The sequence below is a fragment of the Nycticebus coucang genome, chromosome 1 (assembly GCF_027406575.1).
Source record: "Nycticebus coucang isolate mNycCou1 chromosome 1, mNycCou1.pri, whole genome shotgun sequence".
NCBI classification, from domain to species: domain Eukaryota; kingdom Metazoa; phylum Chordata; class Mammalia; order Primates; family Lorisidae; genus Nycticebus; species Nycticebus coucang.
Genome location: NC_069780.1, coordinates 33529630 through 33554145, shown reverse-complemented (window position 1 = coordinate 33554145; position 24516 = coordinate 33529630). Strand labels below are relative to the sequence as shown.

Below are 24516 nucleotides of genomic sequence, written 5' to 3'. Positions count from 1 at the left end.
CATTTATATGAAATATTAACGATGAGCAAATTTATGAGGACAGAAAATAGATGAGTGGTTAGCAGGGGCTGGGAGGGGGGATGGGAGTCACACTTAATTAGTACAGAGTTTCTGGTTGGGTTGATAAAAAAAATTGGATATAACTAGTGGTGATGTTTATACAACATTTTGAATGTATCTAATGCCACTGAATTTTACACCTAAAAATGGTTAAAATAACAAATTGTATACATATATTTTCCCTCAATTTAAAAAATGTTCTAGGATTTGATGTGTTCAAGCCACTATCACCAATTCATCTGAGCCCTGCAATTGTTGGTCACAAGAGCTGTTCTAATGAGGTCTCTCCTTCACCTCTGAGAGAGTTGGTTTTCTTCAAAAGTAGTTTCTAAGCAAGTGGCAGCTTTTCTTCTAAGTTGAAGTCAATGTGCTGCAGCTGGCAGCTGGGAGAGTCCCATTTTGTGAAAAGATTAAGAAAGCCACAGTTGAATGCTGTGAAGAGGAAGCAGAGTTGCCAATTCGCGTTAGTAGTTACAAATTACCATCGCAAGTGTTAATCTTTATGTCAAAGCCATATTTGGACTTGGGAAATTTTTGTTTGCAAAACAGTAGGCACTGATTGTAACTTTTTAGCATCTTCCGTAACATCTTCTGTTAAGACTTGGTTAAAAAAAAAAAAGTCTGAAAATCCAACAAATGAAAATATTAAATAGTTCAAGTAGCTCAGTGAGTAGGGCGCCAGTCACATACACCAAGGCTGGTGGGTTCAAGCCTGGCCCAGGGCTGCTAAACAACAATGACAACTGCAACCAAAAAATATCCGGGAGTTGTGGAGGGCACCTGTAGTCCCAGCTACTTGGGAGGCTGAGGCAAGAGAGTCACTTAAACTCAGGAGTTTGAGGTTGCTGGGAGCTGTGACACCAAGGCACTCTACCGAGGGTGACATAGTGAGACTCTGTCTCCAAAAAAAAAAGAAAAAGCCTTTTTTCAATATTGAATTTAACAGGCAACAGAATATCATTGAACCACTGCAAGAAAGAATAAACAAACCCCTTGTCTAGTGTATGACAGCATTAAAAGCATCCATTTGACATACAAATTAGGAGTGGAGCATCTTTTGTAATACAAATATGAAGGAATTACTATGCAATAGCCAGATTTATTGAAGATGCTATCTGAACTCACATAGGAAAAGAGAGAACTTATCTGAGAAATACAGCTTATTCATGTGCCTGAATAACCATAACTAGAAGATCTGTGGTACCATCATGACTGTGTGTTCATTAACTGTTTCCTATAATTACAATTGATTAGTACTTTATTGCCATGAAATGGTTTCTTTACAATTACCACTTCCCCTTTTGTCTTTTTTGCCTTGCTTTCACATTAAATACATTAGAAAACCTTTAGACTCTGTCATTTCTTACCTAAATAAAACAGTACTTTTCCCATAATAAGGCCAAGCAGAGGGACTACAAAAATCTTAATTCAATTAGGGTTCCATGGCAGGGGTTCTCAACCTTCCTAATGCCTAATGCCACGACCCTTTAATACAGTTCGTGTTGTGGTGACCCCCAACCATAAAATTATTTTCATCGCTACTTCGTAACTGTAATTTTGCTACTGTTATGAATTGTAATGTAAATATCTGATACGCAGGAGACCCCCAAAGGGGTCATGACCCACAAGTTGAGAACCACTGATAGTGGCTTCTCTGGACCAAAATTAAATGCTACTAAATCTCGCTTCTCAGACAGTTATTCCTTAACTTATTCTAAAGGTAAAATAAAAAGTGAGCTATTGTGTAACCGAGCATATCCAGATACGCTGGGAGCAAAGTTACATTAGCTGTAAGAAAAGTCAGATAATCTGGAGTGAGTGAACTAGTGTCCCAAGTCTCTGAAATGTGCAGTTCTTCAAGAGTAGATCCGGTTATGTGCTGATCCTCGCTGCTGTATGGCAAGCCAAACAAATATAGGTCATCTCTTGGTAGGGTTTATAAGCGTAGGAAGTCCTTTTTATCAAAACAAGTATAAAGTCAATTCAAGCCTTAATTGTGTCACATTTAAAATGCAAAATACGGCAAGATCTTACTCTTGTCATGTTGCAAAAATAATCATTTTTTAATAACTCATGAGAAATTTTCATTCTTTGCCACTGAAATGAACATGAGTGAAAACATGCATGATATACACATAGAGCCCCATCAAAGATAACCTCTTCCAAAACTGAAACTGCTAGATTGATCCCAGGGAACAAGCATACAAGTCTAGGAATTAAGCCCATAACTATTCAGAGCAATAGGGAGAGGCCGTCTACCATCCACATCATAAATTAAATGAACAAACAGATCTAAAGGGACTTTGTATATCCTTGAACTGGTTATTCAGATTTGAAGGAAAATTTTAATTTTTAACTTTAATCCCAAATGTTACCTAAAGGAAAATGTATGATTTATTTTGATACCCACAGCGGGCCTCACCCACACTATCCTACTCTAAACATAATAAGGTCAAAAGCACGTATATCTCAGTTTTAAAAACTTCGGGGTGAATCCCTCTTCTGGAAGTAAATTATGATGTTTAGTGAGGATGATGACTTAGTACAGTAGCATGCTAATGTGTTATTTTTTCCCCTCTGTGGGTAAACAGTGTAGTGGGATGCAGTGTAGTGGTAAGGTAAGGGGTCTCAGACTAGACAACTGGCCAACAACATGGACCAGAAAAAAATGAAAGCTCCAGGTGCTGATTTTCTGTCCTCAATAAGTCTTCAAGAAAAAATGTAAACATCATATTGCTGTTAGTCACCGAAATTCAGAAGACTTTAAAAAAAAATTAACTCTGTCTAGATCATATCTTATGGTTACGAACGACTAAGATTTCCTTCCTGACAGTGTATCAGATTCAAAAGGTTATCTAAGAAGAATTCAAAGGAATCTTTGCTTCTCGCTTGAGTCTGGTCAGCCCTTTGGAAAATACTGGAAACAGCTTATCTTACACTGAAAATGTTATATTCTTGGCACAAAATCAGGGCTTTTGTTATCAAAAGAAATAATCATCAGAACGTAATTTCTAGTTGCAGTCACGTGGGCTGTTGTTATTCTTTCCAAACAAAACAAAGCAAAACAGAAAACAAATTAGATAAGAGCAATATATGTATTTCTGAATAACAAAAGAGTCAGAAATCCAGACAAGAAACAATTTTTATGGATATTCTGTAACTAGTGTGAACAGTATGATGCTTTCTACATAGGCATGTGATGATTAAATTTAAAAGGTGACATCAGTTTTCAGATAAAGATTATATATTCATAATAAGCTAGTCACACCATGACATGTATGTTTTACACTAATAGTGCAATTGTGTTCCTTTAAACTCCACTACAGACCCAGATTATGTGACCTTTGGATAATAGGTTGGAAGTTAGTTTATGCAGTGCTAGTCTGAGGATTTTCCCCCTCTCCTCCCATCCTACTATTTTCTGAATCTCTTTAACTAAGCTAAACCAAGTTTGGGGATACCGTTACTGGTAGTCTTTACCTTTTACCAATCCCTTTGCCTTCGTTTATTTGCGCTGCTGTAACAAAATACCACAGCCTGGGTAGCTTATAACAATAGGAACTTATTTCTCACGTTGTAGAACAGTGGTTCTCAACCTTCCTAATGCCGTGATCCTTTAATACAGTTCCTATGGGTCGCGCCCCATAGGTTGAGAACCGCTGTTCTAGAAGCTACGAAGTCCTAGACTAAGGTGCTGGCAGAATTGGTGTGTGGTGTTTGGGGGCCGGCTTCATGGTTCATACATCTTTCTTCTGTGTCCTCACATGGACAGTGAGACAGGGCAGTCTCTGGGGTCTGCTTCTATTAATCCCATTCATGAGGGCTCCCATGTCATGATCTCATTACTACCAAACCCGTCTCCTGATATCATCACCTTGGAGGTCAGGATTGTAACATATGAATTTGGAGAGGACCCAAGACGTTCAGACCGTGACACCTTTCTCTCTTTGCTCTTCCTCTAACCTTCAATCTCAGGATTCTAAGATTATCCTACTACAAATATGTGTTCAAAAGAGACAGAATGATTCTTAAAACACTTTAAACCAAGTCAGCATATGTGTTGTCCCTATAGTAAACTTCTCTAGCTCTAGATAGTATCTACCTACTTCTTTAGATGAACATAATACTTTTAACCTATCAGAGATCTTTTTATTGTCAGAAAATTTATTAGACCTCTTTATAATTGTACCTTGAGCATTTAGATAAAGAATGGGAAGTGAACCTCCTTTATCAGTTCCAAGTATGCAAAGAATTCTTTCTTGATCTTGTTATACCTGTGAGCACTGGCTGTGGTTATAAACTTGGCTTTTCTTCCTGACTTTTTCCTTGCCTTGCTTGTCAGCAAATGTTTTAGTCTGTGGGTTTATATCAGATTATAAGGAAATATTTTAGATATTAACACAACTTGAACACATTCACTAGGTATCATCTAAAGGTTAAAAGCAACAGTGAAAACTTTTCTGTAACTCTGATTTGTTAAACCATGGAAAATAGCTTACTTTGAAAGACCTATGAATTAAAAACTGTCCTGGAAAGTCCCTATTCTCATAGCTTTTCATAATTTTTGCAAAGTAAAGAGCAATGTAGGAGTTGTGTAAAGGGCACGGTAAGACACCCAGTACAGACTTTGGTTGTCTGTTTTTTAATATGTTTACTAGAAGTATTATGCGGTAAGTTACAACCTGTTGTTTAAAAAGAAAGGTGGCACTCTTTTCTAATTTCCAGGAAAAACTGCATAGTCACCACCTGAATCTTGTGAGTCCTGGCTACGTTCATGACCTGACATAGGCTAGAAGTTATCTTGTCTCAGTATGTGTTATTCCATGGACCCACCCTGTCTCCACAGCCCACCATTTAATTACTCCCTACCACAGGAATGTTTGTGGCTGAATAAGAAACTAACCACAGTTGCCCTCCCACCTGACCCACAGAGGTTATAACTTGGCTGTGAGCCATCACAGCCCTAACTGTGTTTTGAATTTCAGTTGTTATTGTATACATTCTTTTCAGAGTATAGTATACTTTGTGTAATGGGACCAATGGCTTGGACACGTTGTGGATTTACTATTCTCAGTTGTCTAGTATAAACAGAGGTTGATAAATGATTGTCGCTGAAATTCAGTTCCCAAACATCACAGATCAAAGGAGAATGTGACTTCTAATACATTATGGTATTAGATGGTGTAATTTTATCAGAAGAGGCTTATCCTCTACCTTTTTTGAGAATAAGAATTATTTTCAAGCAAGCTTTTCTGTCATAGTTACCTTTGTAAAAAATTTTCACATAGCCATTCCTGAGACGACTTTTGTAAAACTAAACCATTGTTTAAACACTAATCTACAAATTTATAGGAAGAACCCAATTGCTATATTCATAAACGCTAAGTAGCTATCATAAATTTTAAAGTTAAATTAGTATAAAGAAAATTTTTAATCTAGAATTTATCATGCATTTTGGGAATTCTTTGAACTTATTGAAATTATATGTGTTTTACATACCTGTCATTTTTTTTGAGAGAGAAAAGGTCCATACTTTTCATCTGATTGCCAAAGGGCAATCTGATCCAATAAATGTTAAGAGTCACTGGTACGAGTCCCTGCTTCATCATAAATAGTTCGCTGTAAAGCCTTACCATACATTCCATTTCTGGATAAGTCTGCTTTTTAAATTTAAAGTCATATGTATTCAAGGTGTCATCAGTGGTTATTCTTTAAAAGGAATAATTGAGAAAAGAGGAAAGGGAAAGGAAGGAGCAGCGAGGGGAAGGGTAAAGGCAGGGGGAAGGAAAGGAAAGAAGGAAACTATACTATAATGAGTATCTTCCTATAAATCGAGCGCATTTATACACATGCACGCACACACAGAGACATGCCTCAGAGACAGTGCAGATTTGACTCCAGATCACCACAGTAAAGTGAATATCCCAATAAAATAGGACACACAAATTTGGGGGGTTTTCTAGTACATATAAAAGTTATGTTTATACTATACTGTAGTCTGTTAAGTATGCCATACCACTATGTCTACAAAATTTGGTATACCTTAATTGTTGAACTATTGCTAAGAATACTAACAATCCCCTGTACCTTCTGGGGTCTGGCCTCCATGTTGATGGCGGCTACCTGATCGCGGTGGTGGTCGTTGCTGAAGGTTGGGGTGGCTGTGGCAGTTTCTTAATATAAGACGATGAAGTTTGCTGTATTGTTGGCTTGTTCCTTTCACAAAAGGTTTCTCTGTATCACACAATGCTGTTTGTTAGCATTTTACCCACAATAAAACTTCTTTCAAAATTGGACTCAGTCCTCTCAAACTCTGCTGCTGCTTTTTAAGTTTATGTAACATTGTGGTCATTTTGACAGTAGTCACAGCATCTTCACCAGGAGTAGTTTCCATCTAAAGAAACCACTTTTTTTGTTCATCTGTAAGAAGCAACTCTTTATTTGTTTAAGTTTTTTAAGGAAATTATGACAATTAAATCACATCTTCAAGTTCCACTTCTAATTCTAATTTTCTTGTAATTTTAACCCCATCTGTAGTTACTTCCTCCACTGAAGTCTTTTTTTTTTTTTTTTTTTTTTTTGTAGAGACAGAGTCTCACTGTACCGCCCTCGGGTAGAGTGCCGTGGCGTCACACGGCTCACAGCAACCTCTAACTCTTGGGCTTACGCGATTCTCCTGCCTCAGCCTCCCGAGCAGCTGGGACTACAGGCGCCCGCCACAACGCCCGGCTATTTTTTGTTGCAGTTTGGCCGGGGCTGGGTTTGAATCCGCCACCCTCGGCATATGGGGCCGGCGCCCTACTCACTGAGCCACAGGCGTCGCCCTCTCCACTGAAGTCTTAAACCTTACGGTGTCACCCATGAGGATAGGAATTGACTTGTTCCAAACTCCTGTTAATATTGATGTTGTGACTTCTTCTTATGAATCACTAGTATCCAGAATGCTGAATCCTTTCCAGAAGGTTTTCAACTTAACTTTATCCAGAACAATGAGCAAGATCCCTACCTATGGCAGATATGTACTTATAAAATGTATTTCTTTTCTTATAGTTTTTTTTTTAATTTCAGATTAATATGGGGCTATGTATGATGAGGTTATGTAGTGTGCTTTAGTAGGGTTACAGTCTGCATTGTAGGTGTGAACTTCACTCTGGACGTATGCAGTATACCCATGCAGTGTATCTGTTGGGTGGGAATTTACTCATCACCCTCCCTTCTCACCCCTATTTAAGTTTTGTTGTTGTTGTTGTTGTTTTGCGGGTTTTTTTGTTTTGAGATAGAGTCTCACTATGTCGCCCTTGGTAGAGTGCCATGGCATCATAGTTCACAGCAAACTCAAACTCTTGGACTTAAGTGATTCTCTTGCCTCAACTTCCCAAGTAGCTGGGACTACAGGCACCCATCACAATGCCTGGCTATTTTTTGTTGTGGTTGTCGTTGCTGTTTAGATGGCCTGGGCCGGGTTTAAACCTGCCAGCCTTCGCGTATGTGGCTGACACCATAACCACTGTGGTACGGGCACTGAGCCCCTATTTGAGTTTTGAGTTTTTTCTCTCATGTGAGCATATAGGTGTTAATCTAATAATTCTGACTTAGGACTGAGTACATGTGGTGTTTGTTTTTCTATTTTTGTGAGACTTCACTTAGGAGAATGGTCTCCATTCCATCCAGGTTGTTGCAAAAGTTACAAAATCTTCATCTTTTTATGGATGAATAATATTCCATGGTGTACATATCCCACAATTTATTAATCTGTTCATATATTGAAGGATACTTGGATTGTTGGAATGTATTTCTTAAAGAATGAAACTTGACAGTAGAAATTACTCATTGATTTGTGGGTTGCAGAATGTGTTGGCCAGCATGAAAACAACATTAATCTCCTTGTAAATCTCTGTCAGAGCTCTTGAGTAACAGGTACATTGACAATAGGCAGTCACATTTTGAAAGGAATTTTTCATTTGAGCAGTAGATCTCAACAGAGGGCTTAAAATATCGGGTAAACCATACTATGAACAGATGTGCTGTCATCAAGCTTTGTTCCATTTGCAGAACACAAGCAACGTATATTCAGTGTAATTCTTATGGGCCCTAGAACTTTGAAATGGTTAATGAGCATTGGCTTCAATTTAAAGTTTCTAGCTGCATTAGCCCCTAACAAATGAGTCAGTCTGTCCATCCTTTGAAGCTTTGAAGCTAGGCATTGAATTCTTCTGTCTTTGAAAGTCCTAAATGGCATCTTCTTCCAATATAAGGCTGTTTCCTCTACAATTACAATCTGTTGTTTGGTATCTTCAATTATCTTAGCTGGACCTTCCGGATGACTTGCCGCAGCTTCCACGTTGTTAACACTTCCTTCTTTTCCTTACACATTTTTGTCATGGAGACGGCTTCTTTCTTTAAATCTCATAAACCAACATATGTTAGCTTTCCACTTTGCTTCTTCAGCTTTCTCTCCTCTTTCGGGCTTCAAAGCATTGAAGAGAGTCAGGGCCTTGCCCTGGATTAGGCTTTGGTTTAATAGTTGAAAACCAAAGAGGGGAGGGGTGGTCAGAGACATGCGAAAACAAATCATCCCTGACCCCACCACATTCATTGGTGTGTGACTGTGGAAATGTAGCCAGTTTGATCTTCTGTCCAGACCAGTGACCAGCAGCAGGCAGTTTTGCTTTCTTATCATTTATGTGTTCACTGGAGTAGTACTTGTAATTTCCTTGAAGAACTTTTCCTTTGCATTCACAACTTGGCTGACTCTTTGATGCCCAGGGCCTAGCTTTTGACCCACCATTGGCTTTCAACATGCCTTCCTCACTGAGCTTGATCTTTTCAAGCTTTTGATTCAAAGCGAGGGATGTGTAACTCTTCCTTTCATTTAAATACGTAAAGGCCAATAATTAAGGTAATTTGCCTCATTTCAATTTTGTTCTGTAGCAGGGAACAAGGAGGCATGAGGAAAGATGGGGGAAAACTTGTCGGTGGAGGAGTCAGCACATACACAACATATACCAGTGAAGTTTACCGTCTTATATGGGCATGGCTCAGGGTGCCCCAAAACAGTTACAATGGTAACACCAAAGATTACTGATCACAGATCACCATAACAGATATTAAAAATCATCAAAAAGTTTTAAGTAGTCTGAGAATTACCAAAATATCACTCGACAACACAGAGTGAACATATGTGCTATTGGAAAAATGGCACTGATTGGCACATGGTTGCCACAAACCTTCAATTTGTAAAAAACACAATAACCGCAAAGCAAAATAAAGTGAACCACAGTAAAATGAGATACTCCTGTGACAATATAATTTAATTGCCTCGGCAACCCTTTAAAGCAGTGGTTCTCAACCTTCCTAATGCTGCAGCCCTTTAATACAGTTCCTGTGAGTTGCGACTCACAGGTTGAGAACCGCTGTTTAGAGGTATTAAAGTGTATTGCTGTTACACATTCAACAGGTGAGAAAACTAAGGCCAAAAAAGGTTAAGTGGCTTGCCCGGGATCACACAGCTAACAAGTGGCAGAGCAAGCATTCAAACTCAGGACTGTCTAGCTACCATATTCCTACACTTTCCTCCATACCAGCCAGCTGTTTGATTGGAATAATAAATTCTCTCACCTTCTGGACTAACGGCAAATTATAGGAAAACTTATTACTTGGCTTATCACCCTGTTAACTGGGTCTAAAATTCCCTCCATCTTACCACCCAGCCATGTTCACCCAGGTCACTGATCTCTTATGCCTGACTTATGAAAGACTCACGGCAACTCCCCACTGTTCCTGCCTACAGTCTCCCACCCCCTAGTTCTGCCCTACAACCAGAGTGAGCTTTTAGAGAAGTAAATCTGATTGTTGCTAAAATACATCTTTGGCTTCCCATTGCCATCAAAGTAAAATTCAAACCTTAATGATGGTTTATAAAGCTCTTCTTGGTGTGGACTCTGCTCTGTATTCCAAGCACATTCCTCACTGCTGTTCCCGCCCCCTCTCAGGTTCTAGCCATAATTATCAATGTGTAGTTTCTTACATATTATCTTTTGAACATCTGTTCACCTGAGTAGCTCTCATTCCGCTTGAAATGCTAGGTTTATATAGCATTTCTTTTTGGAAGTCTTTCTTAAGAACTCAAGTCTGGAACTAAATACCTACCACTCCCAAATGCTCATAGAAAAACTTATACCTACTCTTACAGTATCATTGGGACCACAGCAATACATAGTTTCATAGTTTCTTCATTAAATAAATCCCATCCTTCCTTCAGGGACACACAGCCCCATGTGAGAGCACAGAGGTTGGAAAAGAGTGATAGGCTACATTTTATGCTTCACTTAGGCACTTTTCCAGGTTTTTCTCATGCAAGGCACAATTTGAACAACCATAAGTTATGGCTCTGGGTAACGTTTTTCAAATGGCATTATAATCACCTGTGTTCACTTATTTGTATCCCCAAATAGCTCACTGAGGACAGGAACTATATTCTATTCATCAGCATATCCCCAGTTAGAAAGCACTCAATCAATATTTGATGGTTGAATTAATGACTGAGTTAATGAACAAACACATGAAAATAATAGTTTGCACAAATTGCTATAAGGAGGAAGGCAAGAGGAAAAAAATACTGAGTACTAGTTTAATTTAGGACAATAAATGTTGAGTGCCTGTATAGGGAAACTATCATGAGGAAACAGAAATGAGAAAGACACAGTCCATTAGCCTCATACAACTTCCAGTCTTGTTAGAAAGATTAGACACATGTACAACTGATTAAAATCCAAAGCAGAATGTGACATGTGTTATATGACCTTTATAATTAAAGCTCTGGAAATCACTAAGTAGGAAGAAACTTCTTTCAGTTAAATGAGGAATCTGAAAGTTTCATGAAGAAGGGATAATCCCATACCTTAGAATACACGTAGGATTTCAGTAAGACCAAGTGTTGGGGAAGGGCCATAGTCAGGAGGAAGCTTTCCAGACAAAGGAAACAACACAGCAAGACTGGAAAGCACAGGGCTTCTTTAAAGAGCATTTTGGCTGCAGAGTAAGCTAGACAGGTAAGTGGAGAGTCTGATTATTATACAGGACTTTCCTTAAATGCTATGCTAAGGAGTTTTCCTTTTAGCAGGAGGGAGCTATTAAAGGCTTTTAAAAAGGAAAGTGACACTATCAGCTGTATTTAAGAAATGATTTTCATGTTTGTATTCAGGTTTACCAAAATTTAAACATCTTCCCTCTCTTTTGCCCTTGATCCCAGTGATATAGAAATGTTCAAACATCCAGAAACAGAGACTCTTTCTAATATTCCCTGTCTATCTCAGTACTAGTTTCTTTCCAGATTCTACCTTTATCTTGAACCTTTTTCTCTCAAGCTCCCGTCGTCTAAATAGTTGCTAGGCCTCCGAGTGAGCAAAGCGCACATGGCTGTGGGGAAGACAACAGAAAGGTTTTCCTGAGGACTTACCAAAGCCCTGTAACTTTCTACGGGAGAGGGGAAGTGGCCCTCTGCTGTTACTGTGTGATTCAAGGCACCTGGTAACATCCCAGCACTCTCTCCTCTTTCTTTATTTGGAACACTAAAGGACAACCTTCTCTTCTTATTAGACTTTAATATAAATAAAAATAAAAATAAAGAATGAGGAAGTTTAGGTGTATAATGAAGAATTCTAACACTTTGTCTTTCTCAAAATACAAAGAGATGATAGATAGACTTACTATTATCAGTATGAAACGTTCAGTAAGAGCTTTTAAATACTGTATATTGTCCTTACTGACTATAAATAAACAAGCTATTTCTTGGAAGGAAATACCTGGACCTTGACTTAAGGAGAATAGCCCTAGAAGGGAAGAAATCTCTGTAACACCAACTGGGGTCTCAGGATTTTCTGAGGATCTCCCATACTATTACCAATTAGTCAACAGAGTGCTGGGTAATGGAAAGAGGAAAACTGGAAGCACACGGACTGCTTAGGAACTAATCCAAGAGTGATCGGATTAAATGACATTGAAGAAGAGAAATGGAAAAAAAAGAATGAATGCAAAACAAATCCAGAGAAAATTGACACAACTTTGTGCCTAATTAAATGTGAACCCAACGGAAGTTAAAAAAAATCAAAGAGGGCAGCACCTGTGACTCAAAGGAGTAGGGCTGCAGCCCCATATCCCAGAGGTGGTGGGTTCAAACCCAGCTCCAGCCAAAAACTGCAAAAAAAAAAAAAAAAAAATCAAAGACCTTATTAAAGTTTCCAGATTGGATTGTTGGAGAAATTGCTGATACTGTTACACCCTAACTAGGTTCTTTGCCCATTGTTCAAGAGGAGGCCAGTACACTGAGATAGCAGCGTTCACAGCAGAGAAAGAGTTTAACATTGCAGGTGCCATGCAAGGAGATGGGAGGGATTTCTCACATCAGTCTCCCTGAAAATTTGGGAGAAAGGATTTTTAGAGTTGGATCTGCTAATTGGCTGGTTTGGGGACAGAACTATTAGGAGTGTAGAAATTGACTTCTCTGCTGACATTTCTTAGGTAGGGGTCACAATATCATTGGGGATAGTTCCTCCATATGAGCTACTGGTCTGGCTGGGTCAGCTGTTCCATTGGAACACAGGGTCTGGAAGATACCAAAAACTACCTTAGGTTTTCACAAGGGTGATGTTATCGGTTGGGGAAAGTTATGAATCTTTATGACCATCAGCTGTGTGACTCTAGAGTAGTGATTATAGGGAAGCAACCTAGTGGACAGTGACTGGTTAGTATCATTATTTTTAGTTATGCCCGTGCCTATCCTTTTATTGATTTGTAAAGGATGCTTTATTTTCTTTTTTTTTTTTGAGTATTTCTTTAATTTTTTCAAATTAACATGAGGGTACAATTTTTAGGTTACATTGTTCTCCCATCCAGGGTAAATTTCCATTTGCAGAAGAGCCCCTCACCAGGGGGAGTGTCATACACCCTCACAATGTGCATAATAGATGAGATCCCGCCTTATGCCCACCCTCCTTCTGCCAAACGTCCCCCCTCTCCTGCTTCCCTCTAACCCCCACACTAGACTGCATTACTTTAACCGAGATAGGGAAAAGAAGAATAAAGTAGGAAGGAATGTGATGAATTTTGAACATGTTGAATTTGAAGTGTTAATAAGACATCAGTATAAAAATGTCAGTCAAACATTTAGAAATTTAGGGCGGTGCCTGGGGCTCAGTGAATAGGGCGCCAGCCCCTATACCAAGGTGGCAGGTTTGAACCCTGCGCTGGCCAAACTGCAACAAAAAATAGCTGGTTGTTGTAGCAGGCGCCTGTAGTCCCAGCTACTTTGGAGGCTGAGGCAAGAGAATTGCCCAAGCCCAAAAGCTGGAGGTTGCTGAGAACTGTGACACCATGGCACTCTACTGAGGGCCACAAAGTGAGACTCTGTCTCTAAAAAAAAATTTAGATGAGAATTCAAAGGAGACTTAAATTAGATATGTAGATACAGAATCTTTCCGTTTATGAAGTAGACAATATTCTACAGTACAGAAAAAAAATATGTAGAGTTTCCTTCTCTATAATTACATTTAAAAGCTTACAAAGGCCTTATTCTAAAAAGGAAGACAAATTTCAGGTGATAGCTTCAACAAGAGATTGTTGAAAGAACATTAAAAGATATAACTTGTATTTGTTTCAAGAAACTGTAAAATCTCATTTCCATTATAAATTAGCTTATAAATAACAACAATTTGTTTCACTGCAAGTGATTGGTAGAGGAGATTAACAAAGACAAGAAATCAAGGGGAAATGGATATGAAAGAAAGGAAAACATCATTTCGATATGTGAGCAAAATTTTTAAAAAATATATATACACACATATACACATGTTATTAGAATTTTAAAAAAGCAAACTAAAATGTAGAAGTTGCATTGACTTGTGCTAAATATTATGTGCCTTGGGGAAAATATTTTTCTTGCCATTTATATTTAAAAAGACATTTGTCAGTCACAATGTGTGGACCTTATTTGGATCTTTGTTCATATAAACACATCTAAATATAGACAGATAGATAGATAAAGGGATGGCAAAGAGAATGAGGTAGCACATTTATGATCTATGAGATAATTGGAAATTTGAATATTTGATTATATTACAGGGTTATTATTTTTGTCTACATGTGATAGTACTATGATTATATATTTTCAAAGATAGATATTTATGCATGAAATGATACATCTGGAATTTGCTTCAGAACAATACAAAGGTAAGGGGAGTGGGTGAGAGGAATAAATGGAATAAATTGGCTATAAGTTATAATTGTTGAAATTGAATATTGAGGATCTAAGGGTTCATTATACCTTTCTTGTCTATTTCTATATATTTGTTGACATGTTACTTAATAAAAAGGTAGAGAGAAAGAGTGGGAAAGTGAAATAAACAACTATAGGCCAAAAAATTACAAACAAAACACATTGAGTTAGTACACTATAGTTATTTATATATAGCATAAACTATAAAAAAATTTTTAAAACAAACTTTTTACACTATCAAATTTTTTAATCCCAAAAATTGATTCCAAGATTGATTAGAAATAACTTGGTTAAAAATTTATTATAAACTTTTTTGTGAGCAAGGCTAATGTGAACCACAGTATGGATTCAAAATATCCCAGACACCGTTCGTATAGCGACTCACAGAATAAACATGGATCAGAAAGCCTGGACCATGTAATAGTTACTCATATAAACACTCCCATTTTTTTTGTTGTTGTTGTTGCATAATTAACACCTTCTGATGTGTAACACACAAAACTAACATCCTGGAATTGCCTGCTGGGCTCCTCGTCATAGCTGCCCACGGTGGGATGTAAAATAACTTGTGTTCACCTTCTTGGCTTTGCCATGTTGCTGATTTCACTACTATGAGTGAAATTGGAAAATAAAGCAACCACTATCTAATTGTTATCTTAGACGTTATTACTATGAAAACCAGTTTTACATCTTAAGTAATACCATTAGGAAAATAAACTCCAATGAGCTAAATATAAAAGATCTGAATGTAGGGTGGCTCTTGTGGCTCAAAGGAGTAGGGCGCTGGCCCCATATACCGGAGGTGGTGGGTTCAAACTCAGCCCCAGCCAAGGAAAAAAAAAAAAAATAGAATAAAATAAAATAAAAATAAACAAGATCTGAATACAGAAGACTAGCAAGAGGCAAAACATCATTCTTAGTTACAGAAGGAACATGCTAAGGATTGAAGCCAAAGATGATATTCAAAATTATATTTGACTATATAATCGAGGGAGGAGACTGGTGGGGTGTTAGATTCCTACCTCTTTTCTATGAATCCTTGTCATAACTCTTATATTTCTCCTTGGCATCACTGAAATGGGCAGTTCTACTGATCAAGACCTTCATCATTGGTCTCAGAAATCTCTTAAATAATCAGGACAGGACAGTACTTCTGAGGCCACACTGTACTAGATAAAGAAATTCCTGCATTCTGTTTCTTACCTCAGATATGCTTAATCTGCCTGTCTGACCAAGCTCGTAGGTATATGATTAGTGTGAAGAATCAGCCTTGCTATGTCCACATGGCTCCAGAAATACTGAGTGTGTGCCGCATTCTCAGCATTCCAGAGACTCAAGAGGATACGTTGGCTAAGACAGCATCAGCCTCACATCACAAGATCAGGACAAGCAAATACTATAGCTACTCATTATAGAATAATTGCCAGTTCCCTTATTCAGGACCATGCTCAACCAAAAGTAACATTTCCATATTTCGGGGTAAAAGAACAGATACAATGGAAGAGAGAAAAGATTTCTCTGGTTGAACTTTTCAGCATGTGAGTCAATCCATGCCAGTTGTCCAGTCTCCAATATGAACTTGAGACTCACAAGGCCAAAGTTTCACATCAGGAAACTTAACTGTCTTGCCTCATGTTTCTCCCCCTAAATCTTACAAAAGCCCAGTGTTTCCTTATCTTCTGCTGCTACATGAGTTCTTTCCAAACCTATATCCTAGAGGGTCCAGTGAGAATCATGAGGACAAGTAAGGTTCTGTGCCCCTCTTGAAACTTACATGTCCTCAGCCTTTAATTTCTTGGCATTAGTTAACCTGCACTGCTCTGTGGCTACTCAAAATTCTCTTACCTTGATTTCCTCTGGGCAAGCATGCCGGTCTCTCATTTGAAGGTAAGATGCAGGAAAAAGCAAGAAAACTAGATGGAAGGGCACCCACAAGAGCCTGACACTTTCAGACAACCCAAGCCCTAGAAATGAATAGCACCGGAGCCTAGGAACGGAGGAATGATGGAAATGCAAAAGCTTTGACCTCTCCACAGGAGAGTACTGCTCACAAGAAATGCAGTCTGGAGATGTGGAAATCCTATGCCAGCGAGTACTGGGTCCAGCCAAGTACACATGAGACATTGCCCTATAGATCTCAGGTGGTTGTACAGCCTTGATCTTACAAATTTCGCCCTACAGACAGGAGTCTCTCCTAATGCAAGATGACTTGTGCCCCACATAGGACTATACCTCTAAGAACTGCAGTTTAAGAGCCCAGAAAAACCTGACTGACCGCAAATGAATCCCATTATCTAATTAAAGGAATCCAAGTGCGGGCTGTGCATTAGAATCCCCTGGGGTGGGAGACTTTTATTAAACAACAGGTATCAGTGTTTGTCCCAGGAAATTCTGCTGCTTACTTTTCTGGAGTAGGCTTGGATATTGTTGTTTACTAAAAGCATCCAGATGGTTCTGATGACTTCCTAACCACATGGAAATCACAACCGTCCAGTGTGATTTCCATGTGGAGTCTTCAGGCTGTACTCTAGATCTTTATCCCCAAAGTCCACTGCCCTCTGAGTTTCCTCAATAAAGCTGTCCAAGCGTCTGAAGAGTGAGAGGAGAAACGCTGTGCTCTGCGTGCCGGCTCTCCCGTCCCACCGAGTCGTCTCTATGTATGATGTGGTTCTTCTTACACAGTGAAAAGCTACCCAGCACATTCAGAGCCCTTTCTTTTTGCCTCCCATGTCAAGATGTAGCCACAGAAGATACTGTCTGATAAGTACAGCACTTGTGGCCTTCACATCTGGATTCCTATCCTTCAGAAGTCAATAATAAAAGAATAGAAAGAAAAGAGAGGAAAAAGGCAAAAAGAAAAAAGCTTCAGCTTCAGCTTCCCTAACCCCTGTTAAATTCAGAAACTGTGTATTACTCTAAACTGCTAAGTGCCTTGAACTTCTGCTTTTGTAATACCCATACTACTTCATACTAACTGTTCATTACCATCTTCTCCACTGAACTCCAAAAACTGGAACATCGTCCCCAGAACACTCCAGAAATACTCCAAAAGCTGAAACAGTATCTGGTAGTTAGTGGATGCTCAGTGCAATGTTTGATTGATACATGAATGACCAAACAAATAAACAGACGGAGAAAGAGAAGAACATTTCTGTGGTAGGAGTGGGAAGGACACAGTCACAGTTTCACTGTTAGGGGCCAAAATTTAACATGGATAATTAGAAACACAGCAGAGCATCAGGGGAGCAGAACTCATAATCTTATGCGAAAACTCAACAATGGCACTTTTTTTTTTTTTTTACCTAAACCCAGTCCTGCTTCTTTTCAAGGTAGCTAAACATTTACTGTCTCTACTTTTCTTCTTAGACCTCCCACACAGCAGCCCCATAATTGTTCCAAATTTTCCGGCTCAGCAATAAGCTGGTTGTCACAGCCTTCCCTCCAAGAGTAGGAACTCTTTCCAACTCTGCAGTGTAGTTAAGGGGGATTAGTTGAATGTACAGTCCTTCTCATTTTCTAACTTCCATGGTGTTTTGAAAGTACTGAAAGCTAAGACTGCTTAGCCCCAAGGCCTTTTAAGTAATGCTATGTTTATCTTAGAATCCAGCCTCAGTGGTAATTATGCTGCATCTATGGGAGTCCAGGCAGATGAATTTGGTGCCTTCATTTGTAAGGACTAGGGTTCAAAGAAAAGTAGGTAAGAACAGGAAGAAGACCAGCTCACTCAAGCTCATTTGAAATCTTTTGAAATACAGGAGCACTGTTTCTCTTCAACATTAATTACTATCAAGGATTCCATCTGTTAGCTCTACAAGTGTAAGTTTTAAATGTGAACAGCCATTTGAATCTCTGTTAAGCCACTACAGAGGGTAATGGAGATGGTACGTGAGGTCAGCAGTTACGTCCACTTAGGTGAGCTGTTTTGAAGATTGTAAAGATCCTAGTCCAGCTTCATCCTTTATCCTTTTGTCTTAAGATAGTATTTTTTTTTAATATTGTCCATGGGCTACATGTTTTGGAATCATCTAGGTGTGTTTGTTTAAAAATACCTATCCCTGAGCCCTCAGATCAATAAAGCAGAATCTCTGGAGTGAGGACTTGAACTTTTCCCAACCACATCTCTTAGCTGACTGTTTTGAACTCTCAAGTTTCGACTGCTGGCTTGACACCTTACTAACTATTAAGCTACAAGTAGCCCCAGGAAGCAACAGGACTATTTGCTGGCAGGAGTTATTTTTGTTGAAGGAGCTGAGGTCAGCTGATAGAGTAATTGAAAAGAACTTAATGCCACAAATACCCAGTGAGGAGGAATGGGACACTACCATGAGGTGGGAACAGAAATAGAATAGCTGAAGAGCCAAAGAAAAACTTAATGTTGCCCCAGATTATATGGTCATTTGTCATAGTTCATTTCAGTCCACCAAGCATAGAGGGAGCCTGTACCATGTACCAGGCCCTAGGAATAAAATGAAGTAGAGCAGGGTCCTTTACAGTTTGATAAAGGAAACTCCTACGTGGGTAATTTAAATAAATAAGGTACGGCCAAAGGTTGAGATTCACACGAGAAACTGGGGACCCTAATAGCAACTTAGCTCCTAGAGATGGAAGTGCCTGAGAAGGAAAATAAATAGAAGTTAGTCAGGTGTGTGGGTATGTGCCTGGCAGCTGTTGAGGAACCAAAGTGTGGTCAGGGGTGGTTGGGGAAATGGAGCACAGTCCCACCAGGAGGACCTGCCCCAACAAGGGTTTTGAATCATTAAGCAATCTGATGTGTGAGGACTGAGGATGGGTCAGGGCTGCGGTATCATAAAAGACAAGGAATGGAGAAGGGCAGGCAGTGATCACAGATAGAGAGGTGTGAGCAAAGTCAGGTGTGTATGTGTCTTGATAAGCTGTCCAAAGGCTTGTCGCTAAACCTTATCCCCAAAACCTCCTAAACCAGTCCTTCAAGTTCATTTCAAGTTTATGGACTCAAGATGTTAATTGTGGTTGCTCTAAAAACATGTTATAGCCCATTTATGGGCCCTCTCTGGGACATTTTGCACAGAATTGCAATAACTAATAAGTGGACCATAATATGAAAACGTTTTCAATATACATTCGAGCTTATTTTGACTATCGCTGGAAGAAAACACAAGAAAATACATAATTTAATGAACTCTGGAGAGGGAGACTAAGAACAGGTGGAAAGAGGTTAAGAGTTTATACAATGCGAGGCTAAAAATACAATAAATTATCAGTCAGTATTAGTCTCTTCAAAAAAAAGAGTTTATACAATGGTCTTACTTTATACCCTTTTATACTGAATTTGAATTGTTTACCATCTATTTATAGTCTATCTAAAAAATCATAAAAGAACAAAAGAGGCACGTTTTATGGTATAAAGAAGTTATTTGTCAGCATGTAAAAGAGTCACTTAATTCCAGATAAATAACCTACTTATACAACAGTGACTGCAGTTTCACATTAAAATCATTTTATCTTTTTTCCTTTCTAGTTTGCAGCTCATCTTGTGAAGAAGAAATATCCAAGAATCTGTATTTTAGATGGTGGCATTAACAAGATCAAGCCTACAGGCCTCCTCACCGTCCCATCCCCTCAGATATGAAGAACGCAGAGTGTGACTGCCAAAGGACAGAGTGGCAGCGGCGCCGACAGCACAGACCTCCTCGCCAAGCTGCTCCGAGCCAGATGGGGCATCCCGATTTCTGCATCTCCATAAACCTTTGTCTCGAGACATCTTTTTAAATCTCGTAACTCAGATGTTCAGCTATCCAGGCAAGAACTTGACTGTACATGTATTGCTGAAAGAATTTTCTTAACACTGAAATCTGATCATGTATTTCTACCACACTGCCACATAAAGCCAAAAGAATTCAGCTGACAGCAAATTTAGCATTATCAAGAAATTCCAGCTGCACTGAAAAAGCTGTCCCCCATTGTTAGGCAGTCCTAACAATGGTATTACACATATTTAAAAACGTAGACTGAATGTGGGCTGAAATCATCATCTTTCCATGATAAAAATTGAAAAGCTACTTGTAATACATTCCTTATGATACATTCCTTCTAAATAAATGCTACATTTGGTAACTCACTTTACCCAGACAAGGTGTGTGTGTGTGTATGTGTGTGTTTAGAAGGAACAGAACTTAGCTTATTGCAGAACATTACTACAGTTTATTCCCAGAAAAATGAAATTCAGAAACCATTTATATTACATAGAATATATGTTCAGATCCTATAACAGAGAATCCCAAAGAGTAACTTAAACAGATTTTCTAGTTTCTTCATCAAGTAAAAGTCTGCACAGGCAGCCCAGGGCTGGCACATCGGTTTCGTCGTCGTCATTAAGCGCTTGGCGACATTCTGTCATTGCTTTACCGCCCTTGGCGCATGTCTTCCATCTCGTGGATGAAACTGGCTCCTCGGCTTCCACCATCATGTCTGTAATCTAGAAAGAAGGGAAAAAGGAAGGAGGGGGGAACGAAGGAAGGAGGAAAGAAAGAGAAGAAGAAGGGCAAGGAAAAAAGGCAAGATACGCTGCTTCCCTCTACCGGCACAAGCAGAAGTTGTACAGGCTACTTCTCCCTACACATCACTGACCAGAAGTCAGGCACGTGGCCACACCTTGCTGTAAAAATAACTGAGATGATAGTCTTTGGCTATTTGGTCATCTCCCCAGCTAAAAAAAATCTTATGGCTTTATGGAAAGAGGAGACACAGACTGAGGTATGGCAAGCAGCCTCTGCCACATTATTTGAAAAATTAAGCCCTGGACTTCAAATCTAGGACATATCACAGTTTTATATACCATGAAGGAAAAAATGCAGCCAAATAAACTGATATGCCATCAATTATAAGATGCATTCCCACTTCAGAATTCTGAAAATATGTCTTATAATTATTGAAATATAGTACATCTTTTAGCTACCTTCAATTTGTTTTACTGAAAAGTGTTCATTCAGATATAACTTGTATTTCTTTCTAGTATTAAGACTACTTACACAGAACTTTTCCTTAAGAGCCTCACTTCAACTTTGTGGGCCATGGTTTTGTTGTTAGCTTCTGTTACTGTTTGTTTTGGATTTTTTGCATCTTTTTTTTTTTAAAGGCGAAAGATTTACATGATCTGAAGAGAACTCAGAGTATTTTTTAATTGAGATATACTTACCTTAAAATTTAACCTTTTGAAATGTACAATTCAGTAGTTTTTAATATATTCACGGAGTTGTACAATCATCACTGCTATCTAATTCCAGACTAATTTCATCACCCAAGAACAAAATCCTATACCTGTTAGCAGACAGTCCTTATTGGCCTTTGATCTTTGAATTAATTTTTGTATGTAGAGTGAGGTAGGGTCTAATTTCATTCTTGCATGTGGGTATCCAGTCGTCCAAGGGCCCATGCTATTTTATTCAATTAAATATTTGGTTATTGAGATGTGTTTTAAAGACTTACTATGTCCAAGACACTGATAAAATTAATAGTTATATCATTTGTGATTCCTATACAGTTTACAAAGAAAAATATTTACAAAGATTTCTCTAATGTTGTTTTGGGGGCATAATCTACCTTGGTTAAAGAAATATCATTAAATACTGCTGGGCTTGCAGTTACTTTTCCTTTAGTCTTTGCAGAACCAATGATCATTTTGAAAGAGTAGTTTGACTCTTAACTTTGTCTTACTGAGAAAGCAGAGAAGGAAGGGCTACAGTTGGATGAGGCGGTAGATAGTGGGAGAGGATACAGGCCTGAGTGTCTGAGACGAGCTGTGTAAGAAGACAACAGTACCAAACTCCAGAACATTTTTGCATTTGATCATTCCTAAAACTTGACACATTCCTGCTTATTTTTTTTAAATGGAAATTTTTGAACAAATTATGATATGTAATATTCTCAATAGTAAAATAAGAAAGAGCCTACCATCATGGCAGACTGATACCAGCAAAGTGGATCTCAACAACTGTTTGCTAAATTAGACCCATTTAATCCCTGATTTATAGAGGTCCTTTTCAATACATTATTGACTCCTACACTTTCACTGTCAGCAGAGTTTGTGGTCTCTGCTGGAATGCCTTCGCTTCCATCACCAGCTCCCACAAACACACGTATGTATGCTCATTACTCCTTCAAACCCAGCATCAGCCACACTCTGCCTGTCTGCTCTGACTGCCCCATGCCGCATTAAGAGCCTCAAGTCTGTCAGAGCATTCCCCTCATACTTCTATTGATAGACTTTTACAGCATTTTGCAGTTATCTGTTTACATTTGGGTCCTCTATTAAAATATGAGCACCTTAAGGTCAGGGGCCATAATCTATAATGTCTTGCTACTTTCAGCAACCCACTGCATTAAAAATGCTCAAATGTACAAAATGTAGTTGAATTTGTGGATTTTAGAATCTTATGAATAGAGAACAATTAAAACAGCATGTAATAATATTTTCAACTGCCAAATTTATCTGGCACCTGCTGGTACATAAATAAATTGAAATCTCAATTCACTGAATGAAGCAGAGATCTCCAAAGTTCCACCTAGTTCTAAAATTTGGTAATTCTAGAAGTTGAAGCAGATCTCTTCCAACCAAGTAAGCTAAGCTGGTTGCATATAAGACACAGAAATGCTAGGGTCAAAAAGAATATTAAAAATGTCTAATACTTAACCAAAGTTGAAAAAAAGAAATTCCCTGACATCAGGAATGAAGAGGACCTAGAAGGGAAAGCTATTAGACCCTGGGATATCAGACTGAATATAGGCTGGGGGACCTGGGGTTTTTACACACACACAGGGATAGAAAACAGAAATATAGGCTTTCTGGGAGGCAGTTCCTATTAAAGCCTTCTGTAAGAAGTGCAGGTCTCATCTCGACTCCATAAAATGTCCCGAAATAACTTTCCACCAAATCAGGGAAGCTGCAGAAGAGGTTGTCTCCAGCTTGGCTATTCATGGTGAAGGAAGGGAAATCTGTAGACACAAGGATGTGTTCAATGAAAGGGCCTGGGTAAGGCCCCATTTAACACAGGCTTTATGGCACTTAGAAATGAGAACAATGAAAAACAGAATTTTTAGAAAACATAAATGGCGCTGGATCCTGTTCAACTCCTCTGTTCTTTTCCTCCAAATAGTTACCCTCAAAAATACTTCTTTGAAGATTAACATCTAAGTATTCTACAGCACCTCAAAGGGGTTTTATGCAGTAGTCTCATTTGGTGACATCTGCTGTAAGGATAAGGCCCCTGCAGTGGTCTATAATCCCAACACTTTGGAGACTGAGGCAGGAGGATCACTTGAGGCCAAGATTTTAAGACCAGACTGGGCAACAAAGCAAGACCCTGTGTCTAAAAAAAAGTTAAAAAGTAAAATTCATCCAGGTGTGCACTTGTAGTCTCAAGCTCTCAAAGGGCTGAGGTGAGAGAATCACTTGAGCCTAGGAGATCAAGGTTACAGTGAGCTAGGATAAGGTCACTGCATTCCCTCCTGAGCAACAGAGCAGAGCCTGTCATTTAAAAAAAGAAGAGAAAGGGCGGCGCCTGTGGCTCAGTGAGTAGGGTGCTGGCCCCATATGCCGCGGGTGGCGAGTTCGGACCCAGCCCCGGCCAAACCAACAGAAAAATAGCCGGGCGTTGTGGCGGACGCCTGTAGTCCCAGCTGCTCCGGAGGCTGAGGCAGGAGAATCGCGTAAGCCCAAGAGTTAGAGGTTGCTGTGAGCCGTGTGACGCCACGGCACTCTACCCGAGGGCGGTACAGTGAGACTCTGTCTCTACAAAAAAAAAAAAAGAAGAGAAAGGGGCGGTGCCTGTGGCTCAGTCGGTAAGGCGCCGGCCCCATATACCGAGAGTGGCGGGTTCAAACCCGGCCCCGGCTAAACTGCAACCAAAAAATAGCCGGGCGTTGTGGCGGGCGCCTGTAGTCCCAGCTGCTTGGGAGGCTGAGGTAAGAGAATCGCTTAAGCCCAGGAGTTGGAGGTTGCTGTGAGCTGTGTGAGGCCATGGCACTCTACAGAGGGCCATAAAGTGAGACTCTGTCTCTACAAAAAAAAAAAAGAGAAAGAAGATGTTGCTTTGACTGTCACAGGCTGGTGGAGATGCATTCTGTCCTCCTTAGTAGTAATCCCAGTGTTACACATGCTGGCTCTAAATGTACCTATTATTAACCAAATGATGAATTTTTATGATAAA

General features: G+C 39.2%; 1 protein-coding gene across 1 annotated transcript in view; it reads left to right on the top strand.

Moving 5' to 3' along the window:
- Positions 1-20852, top strand: part of TBCK (TBC1 domain containing kinase) — a 209752-nt gene extending 188900 nt beyond the window's left edge. The window contains exon 26 of the mRNA XM_053561937.1: positions 19830-20852. Coding sequence (XP_053417912.1) covers positions 19830-19940 — 111 coding nt within the window. The 3' untranslated portion in view covers positions 19941-20852. The remainder of the gene's footprint in view (positions 1-19829) is intronic.
- Positions 20853-24516: the final 3664 nt, after the last annotated feature.